This window comes from Oryctolagus cuniculus, chromosome 3 (genome assembly GCF_051225735.1).
Source record: "Oryctolagus cuniculus isolate XC-2025 breed Fujian yellow rabbit chromosome 3, ASM5122573v1, whole genome shotgun sequence".
Classification (NCBI taxonomy): Eukaryota; Metazoa; Chordata; class Mammalia; order Lagomorpha; family Leporidae; genus Oryctolagus; species Oryctolagus cuniculus.
The window spans coordinates 105002188-105017789 of NC_142869.1; the positions used below are offsets into that span (position 1 = coordinate 105002188).

The window sequence follows — 15602 nt, forward strand, 5'->3', positions numbered from 1 at the left end:
ACACAGAGAGGCAGAGAGAGAGAGAGAGAGAGAGAGAGAGGTCTTCCATCTGCTGGTTCACTCTCCAGTTGGCTGCAACAGCCCAACTGGAGCTGCAATGATCAGAAGCCAGGAGCCAGGAGCTTCCTCTGGGTCTCTCACGCAGGTGCAGGGGACCAAGGACTTGGGCCATCTTCCACTGTTTTCCCAAGCCACAGCAGAGAGCTGGATTGGACATGGAGCAGCCAGGACTCCGACTGGTGCCCATATGGGATGCCAGCACTGCAGGCAGTGGCTTTACCTGCTATGCCACAGCACCAGCCCTTGTATGTATATATTTGAAAGAGTTACAGACAGAGAGAGGGAGTTACAGACAGAGAGAGGGAAAGACAGACAGAGAGAGAACTTCCATTTGCTAGTCCATTCCCTAGTTGGCTACAATGGCCAGTACAGGGCCAGAACGAAGCCAGGAGCTTCATCTAGGTTTCTCACATGGGTGCCAGGGACCTAAACGCTTGGACCATCTTCTGCTGATCTTCCCAGGCCATTTGTGGGGAGCTGGATCAGAAGTGGAGCAGCTGAGACATGAACCTGTGCCCACAAGGGATGCTGGTATCACAGGCAGTGAATCTACCTGCTATGCCACAACACCAGCCCCAGTGTGTGGCGTGTTAACGAGGTACTCCCATATGTGTACTACAGTGGCTACTTGGTATTTGAATCTGTGTTATGACTTTCCAACTCAGCTATGACCCTCATAACTGGTCTTCAGATATGTCAAGCTCATTCTCACCTCAGGGCCTTTGCACATGCCCTTATTTTTCTGAAGCTCTTCTCCAACTCTGCACAGATTGTTCTTTCACTGCATTTTTTTTATTTTTATTTTTTATTTTTTGACAGGCAGAGTGGACAGTGAGAGAGAGACAGAGAGGAAGGTCTTCCTTTGCCGTTGGTTCACCCTCCAATGGCCGCCATGGCCAGCGCGCTGAGGCCGACGCACCACACTGATCTGAAGGCAGGAGCCAGGTGGTTCCTCCTGGTCTCCCATGGGGTGCAGGGCCCAAGCACTTGGGCCATCCTCCACTGCACTCCCGGGCCACAGCAGAAAGCTGGCCTGGAAGAGGGGCGATCGGGACAGAATCCGGTACCCCGACCAGGACTAGAACCCGGTGTGCCGGCGCCGCAAGGCGGGGGATTAGCCTAGTGAGCCGCGGCGCCGGCCTCTTTCACTGCATTTAAATCTCTGTTCATACCTAACATTTAAAAAGTTCTTCCCTAGCCACTCCATCCAATATTCTACTTTCTTGTATTCTTTTTTTTCTTATTTTTATTTTTTTTTTATTTTTCTAAAAGTACCTATCAGTATCTCATGTATACATTTTTTCTATTTCACCAACTAGAAAGGAGGTCAATAAAGTCAGGAAGATATTTCTTAAACTGCAGTTTCTGCCTTGCTTTGAATAATGCTTCACACCAAAGAGGTACTCAGTAAATATTGATTAAATGTATGTTTCAGAAATCAGTAAATGAATGCCCAGTTGCTCTAGATTTGTTACTTAAAATTTCTGAGATCAGAAGTTAATGAGTCCTATTTCGTATTTTTCAGGAGAGACTACTCCAGTCCATTTCTGGCTAGCCTAAGAGCTTCTGTGCATTTGCCAGCTGCCCCGTTGTCTAATTAGAGTATGTGGCCATGGGGCTACTTCACATAGCACAGAGCACAAGCATGTAGACCTTCAGGGCTAAGTGAGGTTTCTCACATCCCTCAATGTGGGGCTTCTGTGGCCTAGCCCAGATGGCTTTTTGGGCTTCTTGGATCATCAGCTTAGTCAGATCGGCACAGAAAGGCCATGTGCCTTTGGCCAAAATCTCAGGAACAAGGCTGGCTTCTCCAGGTACTTGCTGTCTAGCCTCAGTCATAATTTCCCTTAATGTGAACGTTGTTTTATTTTTTATCTGCACTTAATAATGTATTTTCATGACCAACTAATAATCACTGTAGTTAAAGTTTTTGAGTTTTCCTTGTGAGTTTGGTATGTAACTTCTGGAATCCCCATGACCATCCTTTGATGGTATCATGGCAACATTTAACTGACAGATGAAGGAACATGGGAAGAGAGGTCACTTAATGAGCAGTTAACACACTAGTGTTTGAACCCAGGAAGTCTGGTTTCACAATGCCATCTTGCAAGGCTATTTTTATCTAGTTGTTCATGGGCTCATCCTGCAAGGCCCATAGTGTCAGGTTGGGGGGGGGGGAATGACAAGAAGCACCAAAAACAGGTTTTGGTGAATGTGTCCATTTATTAACAATCAGGCACAGGCTTAAATAGGGCAGGCAAAGGAGAGTAGCTAGCTCAAGGCAGCAATACTAATTCTATAGGATAAAGCCAATACTGGTTCCTCTATGTTTCTCCAATCAGCTTGAAGGTCATATAGCCTATGTAGCCTTCAAGGTGGTTTTATGGGTCTAGGCCGGCCACACCGGGGAGCTGTTGGCCTAGTTGACAATTACAAGGCCCTTCAACAGGAAGTGGGGGGGGGGCGGAATGTGCCTGGCAGCAGCCAAGTCATGTGTGGGGGTCCCAGTGTGCTGAGCCTTCATCCAGGGTTTTTCCCTGGGAGCATGCCGTGCCATGCCCTCTTAACCTCTGCATGGGCTAGGCAGGCAATGTCCCAGCCAGGTACAGAATCACCCACACTCGTTCTATTGTGTGACTTATCAAGAAGTCCTTTTCTACTTCAGAAATAACATTCTAATACTTATATTTTAAAGTGACAAAATATTTAGTGTATGCTATTTCTACTAAATAAACACTCAAAATACATTAAAGATACATTTAGATCACTGTAATTTCATAGACTTAAGAGGTAATATTCTCTGTGACTTTGCATCTTTTTTTGTGAATATATGCTAGAAATTTCATGGTTTTTGTGACCTACAATAGCAGAGCATTCAATTGAGAAAGTTGCTGATTTTTATAATAAGCGTATGTCAAAATCCTAAAATCATGCTTTCATTTTGGATTCTGGGAATACTCCATAAAACAAATGCAAAAAAATAAAATATCCAATTAGTGGGTGTTATGGTGTGGTGGGTTAAGCTGCCACTTAGGATGTCCACACCCCATATCAGAGTTTCTAGTTTGATTTTCAGCTACTCTATTTCACTTGGATCCAGCTTCCTGCTAAAACTTATACTGGTAGGCATCATATGATGGCTAAAACACTTGAGTCTCTGCCACCCACGTGGGATAACCAGATGTTATCCCAGGTTCCTGACTTTGGGTTGGTACAGTCCAGCTGTCTGCTGCAGGCATTTAGGGAAGTGAACCAGAACCAGCAGTTGGAAGATAGGGAAGATTCCTCTCTCTCTTTCTCTCTCTCTCTTCCCCCTCCCTCTCTCTCACTTTATCTTTTTCTCACTTCCTTTTAAATAAATATTTTCTAAAACAATTTTAAGTATCAGAAATTGTCCTAAATAAGATTCACACTAATGCTAACAGCAACATTATAATTTTGATGGGTTTCTGGTTAAGTTACCATGATAATATAAACACATATGGTATAAGGTGCTTGAGGAAAACCGAATCCATTGATCATCATTACTTAGTATCTAGCATATGCAAGGCAGCATATTAAACTTTGAGAATATATGATGATGTATAATGCAACATTCTAAATTAATTCATGCTTTTTTCTGAACTGCATAAATTAACTTGATGAATCAGTATGTGACTGACCCTACTCTTTTGTAACATTTTACCCTGTAGGGAGAAGCCAATTTTTCCATCCCTTGAACTTATTATAGAACATTCTATCATTAACTGATAGGTATTTGTGGTTATTTTTCTTCTAAAAAAATTCTATGTTCCCATTACATTAAACTGAAACAGGTGTCTTTGTATTTTATGCTAAGGATTTTATAGGAGGGAGAAAAGGCCATATTTATAAATACTATCCTATAAAATATTATGTTCTATCTTCAAATAGAATGCTCTTTCTATTTTTGCTTGGTTTTGCACATGTGATTTTTACAAAAAGCTATCATTTGCTCTGCAGAGACTTGATTATTATCCATCTGGTGAACTCGTTCAAGGTCATCATGGCCCTATATCCATCAGTCTTGTGTGTCTCACAGATTTCCTTTGTCAGTAGTACATATCAATATGATTAATGGTTTAGTGTTCATATTCAGAAATCTGATAGGGTAACTGTCGTTTCATTTGTTGGAACCTATAATTCAAAAACCATTGATGAAGTTGTCTAAGAAAAGAGGGCAATGTAAGTCAATTTTACTTATTATGAAAAACAAAGCATGGCAATTCATTTGTGTAAATAGGCTCTCTAGGCTGATGTACTCCCCAGGGAAAAGCTGGGGGTTAGGCAGGAACGTTGGCTCCGTTATGTGATTACAGTGCATCATTAAGTGGTAGTCCTATGGTATGAAACAACGAATATCAGACTGGGTTGAAGGCTTCCTCACTGGGTGACTGAGAGTTCATGTGCTCTTTAGTAAAGCCTTACTATCGATTTGATTTTAGCGAGGAGTAGTAATTCTTTACTTAGTTTTAGCAAGTAGAGTAGTAATTATTAAATTACTTACCATTTACTTACCCAAAGAGGTGTACAGTTTTTATAAGAATGACAGTTTCATTATTAAAAAAATAAGAAATATCAAATAAGTTTCTTAAAGCTTCCTTGAGGACAGGCTTTCAGTGCAGTGGTTAGGACTCCTGTTCTGATGCTTGCACTCCAAGTCAGAGTGCCTGGGTTCAAATCCTCATGCTGCTTTCTGTTTGCTCCAGCTGCTATGCACCCTGGGAGGCAGTAGTGTTAACCTCAGCTAATTGGTTCCCTACCATTCAGTTGGAGTTCCAGGCTCCTGGCTTAAGCCTGGACCATCCCAGCTGCTGCAAACATTTGGGGAGTGAACCAGTAGATGGAAGATCTCTCTCTGTCTCTGTTGCTGTCGCTGTTACTGTATCCATTTGCATCCCTCTCTCTATCTCTTGCCCTGCTTTTCAAATAAATAAATAAAACTTTTTTAAAACCTTGAAATCCTACTGTACAAAGATGACCCTCCATCTTAAAGGGTTAGTAGAATGACATAATGGACTAAAGAATATTAAAATGTATAAGGCCACCACAAAACAGACCAAACACCAGAGTTACGGGAACGGTTTATTGCTGGGTGGGGGAAGCCCAATGGGCGAGGCAGGGGAGAGAGGGTGAGAGAGTAAGAGAGAGAGGAATCAGGAGAGAGAGCATGTGTGCTAGAAGCAGGTCCTGTTATATGTTTGCCGTGGGGCCAGGGAAGTAGGAGCAATGAATCCCATTAGGGTGGGAGTAGAGCTGACACCTGTGGTTGGGCCATGGGACTTAGGACTGAAACTTACTGTGCAAAAAGGCCATTGGGGGCTAGAGCCTAAGATGGCATCCTGGGCATAAATGGCACCACAGATAAGACAGCACCATTTTATTCACATTCTCCCCTTTTATTTTTTATAAAGCAGACGTTGTATGGGATTACATTGGCCCAAAATTCCAGGAGGGGTGAAGGGGCGATGGTTGATTTTTTTATAGCTGCTTCCTGCTGACCTAGGGAGACAAGTCTGAAGCCACTATCTCTCATGTGGGGAGCTGAGTATAGCCCTGTAGCAGCATTTGGTTGACTGTCTGGTTGGTGAAGGCTTTGGCTTGGGAAGCTGCAAAGCTGATGCCAACCAGGACTGAAAGATTGCTCATTTCTTGCAGGTAGACGGATTAGCCTGTAACATTAGATGCGGAAGAGTAGCACCAATACACATAGACCAGGTGTAGAATGGTTGATACAAGAGTATAGGGTATGATTACAGAGAAATGAAGTTCCAGGTGGGCTAGAGAAGGAAGCTGTCGAAGTAAAGGTTATATTAATGACCCAGGGAATGTTAGGTGGCCAAAGCCCGTTAGGTTGTTCTGTTATGGTAGTAATCCAACACGTTGCATCCTACCCTCCAGAATCAAAAGGAAGATGACTGATGATTCTCTGAGAATTCTCTAAGAATTCTTAGAAGCAGGAACACTGGTGAGTAGGGTAACTGCAATAGGAGGTTCCCCAAGGGGAACAGATATAAAGCATTGTTGTTGGTAAAGGGCCGAGGATAATGTAGAATTGGGTACTTGATAAAGTAGGGCAAGAGACAGATCGATGAGTTGTAGCCACGTTAAGGGAGGTTTGGCCGGGTTAATTAGCTGGGACAGTTGCTTAGAGGACTTCATTACTATATCAACCACCACATCCATGAGAGCTGTCGGGAGCTGAGTGTAGACACTGATAATTTTTTTGGTTCTATGGGGATCTCACAGGTTATTTCCCCCATACACAGTGATAGATCCCTTGACCCCATCTTGCCAGGCCTGAAGTTAGTGGTCAGTTATACTGAAGGCTAAAAGGGATTGGGTCCAGTAGTTTGTGCCTAGCTGTGGCTTCCTAGTTACAGCAGGTTTTTCCTGAGGGAAGCCCTTATAAAATTGTTTTCGTGGGAGGCCATGTCCACAATCGCTATGGTAGTAATTACAGGACCATGATGAGTACCCTTTCCAGTAATCATCGTTACATGATCCTGTGTTGTCCTTAGTTAGGCAGAGGTAATATAAATTTGCTATGAAATGAGATAAACTATATCTAGTCCAGTCAAAACAATTACATTTGCAGGCCTGAGCGAAATTGAAGTATAGTGTGATAGGGCCTACACAGCCCATGATGGGGCAGAAGGTCACATTAAATAATTTGACAGGAGTGGAAGTGTTGTACATCTGAAATTGCCACACATAACATGTTCCAGGGGCTGCTGCAGATATACAACAGACAGAGAAGAGCAGAGGGATGAGATTATTGGGAAATCCATTGTGATGTATAGAATAGGGAGTGAGATGATAAGAGAAGATATGGAAAGTGTAGATCTCAGAGGGAGTGAAGTCTGAGAAGGTTCCCTGGAAGTATAAATCTTCAGTATCTGAAAGAAGCCCAGAGGAGTAGATGGGTAAGGAGTGTATCTGATACTCTTCCCACAGGAGTTATAGGAAAAGTTGGTAGCAGTATAAGAGGGGATCAGTACTCATTCAGTATTGGAAATGGTGAGTGGCTGGGTGGTTACTGCTTCTCTGAGGTGGGTTCATTAAGTGCAGAAGGGTCTGAGTTTTCGGGTACCATTGGTAATGGAATATGAGTCTGGGTGAACTTGGCTTTGAATGGCCCTGTATGACGAGGGAGATGGGAAAGCTTAAGATGGGCGAGGTGGATCCAATGGGAGATTCCCTGTAACTTCACTGCTATAGGAGTAGTGAGAGTAACCCGGTAATGTCTGGTCCATTTAGCCTGTATTTTAGTGGGAGTAGAGGGCAAGGAGGAGTGTGAAGAGGACAGGAAGTCCTTATCTCCCACTGTGATGGGAGGGGAGCTATGTGAGGTAGTTGGACCTTGAGCTGGGCAGTAGGTGTCTGTATATTTCCATGACTCTGTTCCTAGATGTCTGAGAGGAATGAGTAGATGGGATGGCAGGAGTGGATATTGAGAGTTTATAGTTGGAGGAATAAAGGGATGTCTATACATCAGTTCAAAAGGTGCAATATTGAGAGGTTTTTAGGAAAGACCCTCATATGGAGTAGAGCCATTGGGAGTAGTTAGTCCAGTCCAAGTGGAGCTCAAGGGAGAGTTTAGTCAGAGCATTTTTTAGCATACAATTTGCCCATTCTACTTTTCCTGAGGATTGAGGGTGGTAAGGAATATGGAAATGCCAGGGAATCTTAAGCACCTTGGTAAGTAGCTGAGTTACTTGGGATGTGGGACTGGAGAGAGCCAGGGACCCCAAAACAGGGGATAATTTCCTGAAGGATGTTGAAAACTGTTAGCTCCCATTTGTTAATAGTTGGGAAGGTATCTATAAATAGCAAGAGATATTGAAAAGGTTGCACTCTGGGCATATGGGTGAAGTCAACCTGCCAGTCAGAGGTTGGCAGGTGTCCTCTGGCTTGATGGGAGGCAAGAGTGGAGGATGGAGGTTAGTGTTAGGGTCTGTTCTTTGACATACAGAACAAGAAAGGTGAGTTGTTGAAGATATTTGGTATCTTCTGGTGAGAGGGGAAGAGATTGTTTGACAATCTACTAATCTACGATAGTAGAGAAGAGACATTGGGATGAAACAAATGGTGGAGATAGAATAAGATAGACTGAGTGGAGGGCTGTTGAGACAGTTGGTCTTGAGGGTGCTTTGCTAGTATAGCGGGTGGAGTAGAGGACAATGCCACCTGATGAGCTGTCTGATCTGCCCTGTTATTACTGGCAGTGATGGCAGAATTATCAATATGATGAGCCTTTCAGTGAACAAGTCTGATTTGTGTTGGAAGACGGGCTGCCTCTAGGAGAGCAGTTATGAAAGTAGCGTTGGAGATGGATGTCCCTTTAGTATTAAGAAGACCCCTTTCTTGGCTGGTGCCACGGCTCAATAGACTAATCCTCCACCTAGCGGCGCCGGCACACCGGGTTCTACTCCCGGTCAGGGCGCCGGATTCTGTCCCGGTTGCCCCTCTTCCAGGCCAGCTCTCTGCTGTGGCCCAGGAGTACAGTGGAGGATGGCCCAAGTCCTTGGGCCCTGCACCCCATGGGAGGCCAGGAGGAAGCACCTGGCTCCTGCCTTTGGATCAGTGTGGTGCGCTGGCCTCAGCACGCTGGCCATGGTGGCCATTGGAGGGTGAACCAACGGCTAAGGAAGACCTTTCTCTGTCTCTCTCTCTCAAATCACTGAGTTGGATAGGGAATGTGGAAGGCATATTTTGAGTTAGAAGAAACAGTCATAGATTTGTTTTTTGCCAGCATAAAAGGCACATGTTAGAGCATAGAGCTCAGCTGGTTGATTAGTAGTATTGGAAGGGAGTGGTCCTGTCTCAACAACATTGGTGGTTGATACTACAGCATATCCTGCCCTTTTGATTCTCTCATGAAAGACAGAGCTACCATCTGTGAATCAGACTAGAGTGGGGTTAATAAGGAGACCTTCCTGGATATTTGAAGGATGAGGTAGTAAGTGTTCGATAGTCTCAATGCAGGAGTAGACAGGAGCTGAGTGATCCGGAGATGGGGGTGGGGGCATAGCTGGTTAAGGGAGGACAAGGTTTAAAAGTGAGAGATGGGTCCTCAATTAGTGCCACCTGAAGAGCCAGAATGTGAGATGGTGGGAGAGACTGGAGGCCCTTGTAAGTTAGGAGTTCTGATAGTTGGTGTGAGGAAAGAATGGTGAGCAGTGAGCCAAAGGTGAGTTTCTTTGCCTCTTGTGAGGACTGTTGCTAAGGCTAGCACCTGCAAAGAGGGTGCCCAGCCCTTGACTATGGGAGTCTAAAGCTGTTCTGGAGCAATTGACTCAGGGACTGGGCTTAGGAGAAAGGAGGGGAGGGACTGGGTAGGGATGGAATATCCGTTTGGTGTAGCTGGAGAGGATGGAGGTCAAGATGTAGATTGGGTTTGTGGCAAGGAAAAGGGTTTGGAGGGAGTAGACATGGGCAGGGAATGGCTTTGAGAAAAGGATGAACAGGGGATTTGAGATAAGGGAGGGGGAGGTGCAGTGAGAGCTGCAGTAGAAGCCAATGCCACTTCCCGGAATCCCTGGGTAGGAGAGGGAAGTGCTGACGAGATATCACGGCTGGAGCAGTTGGTGGGCTCTGCGGTTGTCAAGTGGGAGATAATGGCACTGGGGCCTGAGCCACTGGGGCCCCAGGAAGTGGTTGAGCTGGTGCCTGTGGTTTGGATTGATGGAGGGGTTCATCAGCTGGCTGGATTGAAGGAGGCCATGGAGGCAGTGATGGTGGCTTTGGTGGCAGGATCGAAGGTAGAAGAAAGGGTTTTGGCTTTTTAGCGAGAGCTTTGGAAGTTAAAAGAGTTTGAGCCAGAGAGCTAGAGCAGTTAGAAGGCTTAGACATAGGAAATCTTCCACTTTTCCCAACAGTCACAGGAGTGGTAGAGAGCCCGATAATGTTGGGGTTAAACGTGTCATTAAGCAGCCATTTGGAATGAATTGCTGAGGTAGGAGACAATCAAGAGGAGGATCAGAGGGAATGTGGGAAGAAGGAGCTCCCACGGTGACCCGTAGAGTTGGATTGGTGGATATCAGGCATCCCTGAGATCATGGCTGTCTCGACAGGAGGATATGGGAACAGATGGCAGAGGTCGTCACCTACACACCTACTGGAGCCCAGGGCTTAGCCTATAGAAGGGAAACAGGGGTTGAGTTGTCACCCACAACCACTGTTGCCTGGACACAGAGTCTGTAGAGGCATGAGGCTGTAGGAGTTGTGGTGCCTGGTACCAGGACTTCGGGATGGAGTAGAGTGGTAGTAGAGGTTGCCGTGAGAGAATTCCTATTCCACGAATTACCTCAAGATTTTAAAGGCTGATGTGTGTATGGAGATCACAGAGTGTTCAGTGGTGTAGAAGGAGTTCTGGGAATGTGTTTTGTGACTGGCAGAAATCCAGGACCCCAAAGCAGCTCAGATCCCTGAAGGGAGGGCAGGGTTGATGAGAGAGCTTGGATCTGAGTCACAGCACCCATGTAAGGCCACCACAAAACACACCAAACACCAGAGTTAAGAGAAAGGTTTATAGTTGGGTGGTGGAAGCCCAATGGGCTGGGGGAGGGTGGGAAGAGGGCAGGAAAGTAAGAGAGAGAGGCATCAGGAGAGAGAGAAAGAGAGAGAGCGTGCACATGTGCTGGAACCAGGTCCTATTATAAAGGGAAGTAGGAGCAATGAATCCTATTAAGGTGGAGTAGAGCTGACAACTGTGGTTGGGCCATGGGGCTTAGGACCAAAGCTTACTGTGCAAAATAGCCATGGGAGCCAGAGCCTAAGATGGTGTCTGTAGCATAGATGGCGCCACAGAAAAGATGGTACCATTTTACTAACAAAATGTATTTAAGATTTTCTAGAAGTGTAGTAAACAGTTTAGGTGCATTTCAAGCTAGTGGAATCTTTCGATCAGTAATTTTTGCTTCTATGGTTGTCTATTACTGAGGAAAGTAGAAATAGCTTTCAATCCAATTCTTTGTGTTTATAAAAATTTCAAACATTAAACACTTCATTTTTCTAAAAAGTGAAATCATTTCTTATGACAAAATATTATTTTCTTAATGAAAATTGCTTTTAGAACTCTTTTTAAAATATATCAGAAATTGGCTGGTGCCGCGGCTCAATAGGCTAATCCTCCACCTTGAGGCGCCGGCACACCGGGTTCTAGTCCCGGTCGGGGCGCCAGATTCTGTCCCAGTTGCCACTCTTCCAGGCCAGCTCTCTGCTGTGGCCAGGGAGTGCAGTGGAGGATGGCCCAAGTGCTTGGGCCCTGCACCCCATGGGAGACCAGGATAAGTACCTGGCTCCTGTCATCAGATCAGTGCGGTGCGCCAGCCACAGCGTGCCGGCCATGGCGGCCATTGGAGGATGAACCAACGGCAAAGGAAGACCTTTCTCTCTGTCTCTTTCACTGTCCACTCTGCCTGTCAAAAAATATATATCAAAAATTCAGAAATAAAGGGAATGCTATATTGTATTAAATAAGATAGAAAACTTCAGTATGTTAAAAAAAAAGCTCTTTTAAATAGTAGATAAAATTACAAGAGGAAAAACTTAGAAGTAATAATACATGAAAAAGAGTTACTTTCATAATATTCTAAAAGTACCTTCAATAATGAATAAAAAATAAGACAGAAGGAGCCAGCGCTGTGATGTATCTGGTAAAGCCTCCGCCTGCAGTGCCAGCATCCCAGATGGGTGCCAGTTCTAGTCCCAGCTGCTCTCTTCTGATCCAGCTCTCTGCTGTGGCCTGGGAAAGCAGTAGAAGATGGGCCAAGTCCTTCAGCTCCTGCACCCATGTGGGAGACCCGGAAGAAGCTCCTGATTCCTGGCTTCGGATCAGCTCAGCTTTGGCTGTTGCAGCCATCTGGAGAGTAAACCAGCAGATGGAAGACATCTCTCTCTCTTTGGCTCTACTTCTTTCTCTGTAACTCTTTCAAATAAATAAAAATAAATCTTAAAAAAATTAAGACAGAAAGCATAATGGAAGACAAATAAAAGGGGTCAAAGCAGCCTTCAAAAAGCTCATGTAAATGTGTGTTATGAAAAACCATGTACAGAATTCAAAGATTTTGTGCCACAATAAACATATTTGAAATCCAATTTCCACACAGACTTTTACTCTTGCATTTATTCACAACAAGGAAAATATCAATTAAAATACTTTCTTAGTATGCAATGTACCAATAAACATATATACTTCACATGTATTCAAAGAATCTATAACATATATTTCATTAGTATTCTCATAAACTCCAATACAATCAGCAAAATGAAAGAATTTTAGTGACAATGCACCAGTGAAACTCAGTTGTCCCACGTTAGCCTACATATGGTATCTATATAGAGGGACAACATGCTAAATCCAGCAGTATCTCACATGAATCTGCATGGAAGACTAGGAATATCTTGGAATTTTCTAAATGTTATATATGAGACAATGCTCTGTCTCTTCGATGAAACCTATTTAGTAATTTTAATATGGAAATAAATGATTGATTAACATTGTTCAAAATATAATTTTGAATCTACCCTGTTCATTGATAGCTATGCCTCAATCACTATGAAACTCAGATTATTATTAAATAGAATCTTCCCCTCTTTCCTAATACTAAACTCGGGCTCTTGTAGATCTTTCATAAGTTCTGCCTTGAGATCAGGTGGTGCTGTTGTGGTAAAGTTGCAGGTTTCTGTCAAAAAATCCAAAAGCAGGTCTCCATTTTCATTCCCATCAAGGAAGCAGTCAGATATATCCATGGTGGACAGAAGATCGTAACACTCGTACTTAATCCCTAGGCCATCCAGCATCTCAGTGAGGTCAGAGGACGTGATATACTGGCAAAGGTCATTTTGGGGTAAACGGGATCCATACTTTCTCCACAGCTTGTCCCAGCCACTGGTTCCTGAAGAGTAAAACAAAGTTCATGCTTTCATTGTCTTTCTGCCAGGCAGTAAATGCTAAGATAAAACCATGAACAAATAATATCCTTTCCTTTTTTGCGCCTCATTTAAGGCGTACAGTGGCAAGGGGCAGGGAGAACATCATATAAGTAACTATGTCGGACACTAGACAGTGATATGAGCTAAGTGCAAAAATTATCAGAGAAAGGGATAAGTGGGTCAAAGAAGGAGCCAGCCTTGTGGCTTAGGGGGTTAAGCCATCGTCTGAGATACCAGTATCCTTTATGGGCACCAGTTCAAGAGCTGGTTGCACCACTTCTTTTTTTTTTATAATTTTTTTATATTTTATTTTATTTAATGAACATAAATTTCCAAAGTACAGCTTATGGATTACAATAGCTCCCCCCCTATAACTTCCCTCCCACCCACAACACTCCCATCTCCCACTCCCTCTCCCCTTCCATTCACCCATTCACATCAAGATTAATTTTCAATTATCTTTATATACAGAAGGTCAATTTAGCATATACTAAGTAAAGATTTCAACAGTTTACACCTACACAGAAACACAAAGTGTAAAATACTATTTGAGTACTAGTTATAGCATTAATTAAACACCTAAGAGTAATTGTGTATTAATTACAGAGTTCAACCAATAGTTTAAAGTAGAACATAAAAAATACTAAAAGGGTAAAGTATTAAGTTCTTTTTTTTCTTTTTCTTTTTTTTGTTTGTTATATAGTTTTTTTTTTTAATTTAATAAATGTGAATTTACAAAATGGCTCCCCCCCAACCTCCCTCCCTCCCGTGGCCCTCCCCTCTCCCACTCCCTCTCCCATCCTGCCCTTCATTGAGTTTCATTTTCAATTACCTTCATATACTGAAGATCAACTTAGTATATACTAAGCAAGGATTTCAACAGGCTGCACTCACACAACCGCACAAGGTATAGGATATAGGGTATTATTCGACTAGTAGTGTTGTTTTTAAGTTTCATAGTAGAACACATTAAGGACAGAGATCCTATGTGGGGAGCAAGTACCCAGTGACTCCCGTTGTTGATTTAACAATTGGCACTCTTATTTATGACGTCAGCAATCACCCGAGACTCTTGCTATGAGCTGTCTAGGCTACGGAAGCTCCTTGAGTTCACCGACTCTGAACTTGTTTAGTCAAGGCCGTATCACAGTGGAGGTTCCTTCCTCCCTTCAGAGAAAGGTGGTTGTGCCACTTCTGATCCAGCTCTCTGCTAATGGCCTGGAAAAGCAGCAGAAGATGGCCCAAGTGTTTGGCCCCTGCACCCACATGGTAAACACAGGCAAATTCCTGAGCTCTTTTTTTTTTTTTTTTTTTTTTTTTGGACACGCAGAGTTAGACACAGAGAGAGACAGAGAGAAAGGTCTTCCTTTTTCCGTTGGTTCACCCCCCAAATGGCCACTACGGCTGGCGCACTGCACCGATCTGAAGCCAGGAGCCGGGTGCGTCCTCCTGGTCTCCCATGCGGGTGTAGGACCCAAGCACTTGGGCCATTCTCCACTGCCTTCCCAGGCCACAGCAGAGAGCTGGGGAAGAGGAGCAACTGGGATAGAACTGGTGCCCCAACCAGGACTAGAACCTCGGGGTGCTGGCGCTGCAGGTGGAGGATTAGCCAAGTGAGCCATGGCACCAGCCGAATTCCTGAGCTCTTGGCTTTGGATTGGCACAGCCCTGGCCATTGCAGCCATGTGGGGAGTAAACCATCAGATGGAAGATCAATCAATCTCTCTCTCTCTCTCTTATTCTCTCTAACTCTGCCTTTCGAATAAGTAAAAATGAATCTTAAAAAAAACAGAGCATCAAAGAGTTGGAAAGACTGATGTTTATCTAGGGTGGTCACTAAAGGGCTGTAATCACGCAGTGTTTGACTAGAGGCCTGATAGCAAGCCCTGTGGATAGCACAGGAAAGATTACTCCAGGTAGAAAGAAGAGCAGCCTCAAGGGACCTGGCACCATGTTTGTAATATTTAAAAATCTAACCAGAAATCCAGTGAGATTGGAATTGAGTGGACAGGAGGGGAATGGACAGAGGTAAAGGGAGGGGGCGTGGACAGACATAAGGTTGGATGGGGTAAAGGGAATAGATTAAATGCCAGATTACATGGGGCCAGATGGCAAACTATTAAAATATTATCTAATAGAACTTTCTGGACTGGTGTGTTCTATACCTGTATTTCCAACATAGTACCAACTCACTACTGTGGCTATGGAGCACTTGGAATGTGGCTCGTGAGAGTGGGGAACATAATTTTAAGTTTTGTTTCATTTCATTTAAATCATTTTTTTTTTGACAGGCAGAGTGGACAGTGAAAGAGAGACAGAGAGAAAGGTCTTCCTTTGCCGTTGGTTCACCCTCCAATGGCCGCCGGGGCCAGCGCGCTGCGGCCAGCGCACCACGCTGATCCGATGGCAGGAGCCAGGTACTTATCCTGGTCTCCCATGGGGTGCAGGACCCAAGCACTTCGGCCATCCTCCACTGCACTCCTGGGCCATAGCAGAGAGCTGGCCTGGAAGAGGGGCAACCGGGACAGAATCCGGCGCCCCGACTGGGACTAGAACCCCCGTGTGCTGGCGCCGCAAGGCGGAGG

At 44.3% G+C, this 15602-nt stretch overlaps 1 protein-coding gene across 2 annotated transcripts in view; it reads right to left on the reverse strand.

Annotated features, from left to right (window-relative positions):
* Positions 1 to 12180: 12180 nt before the first annotated feature.
* Positions 12181 to 15602, reverse strand: part of HNMT (histamine N-methyltransferase) — a 321400-nt gene continuing 317978 nt past the window's right edge. For both annotated transcript variants that reach the window (XM_089329246.1, XM_089329247.1), the window contains one exon: positions 12181 to 12980. In XM_089329246.1, the coding sequence (XP_089185372.1) occupies positions 12625 to 12980 (356 nt within the window). In that variant the 3' untranslated portion in view covers positions 12181 to 12624. The remainder of the gene's footprint in view (positions 12981 to 15602) is intronic.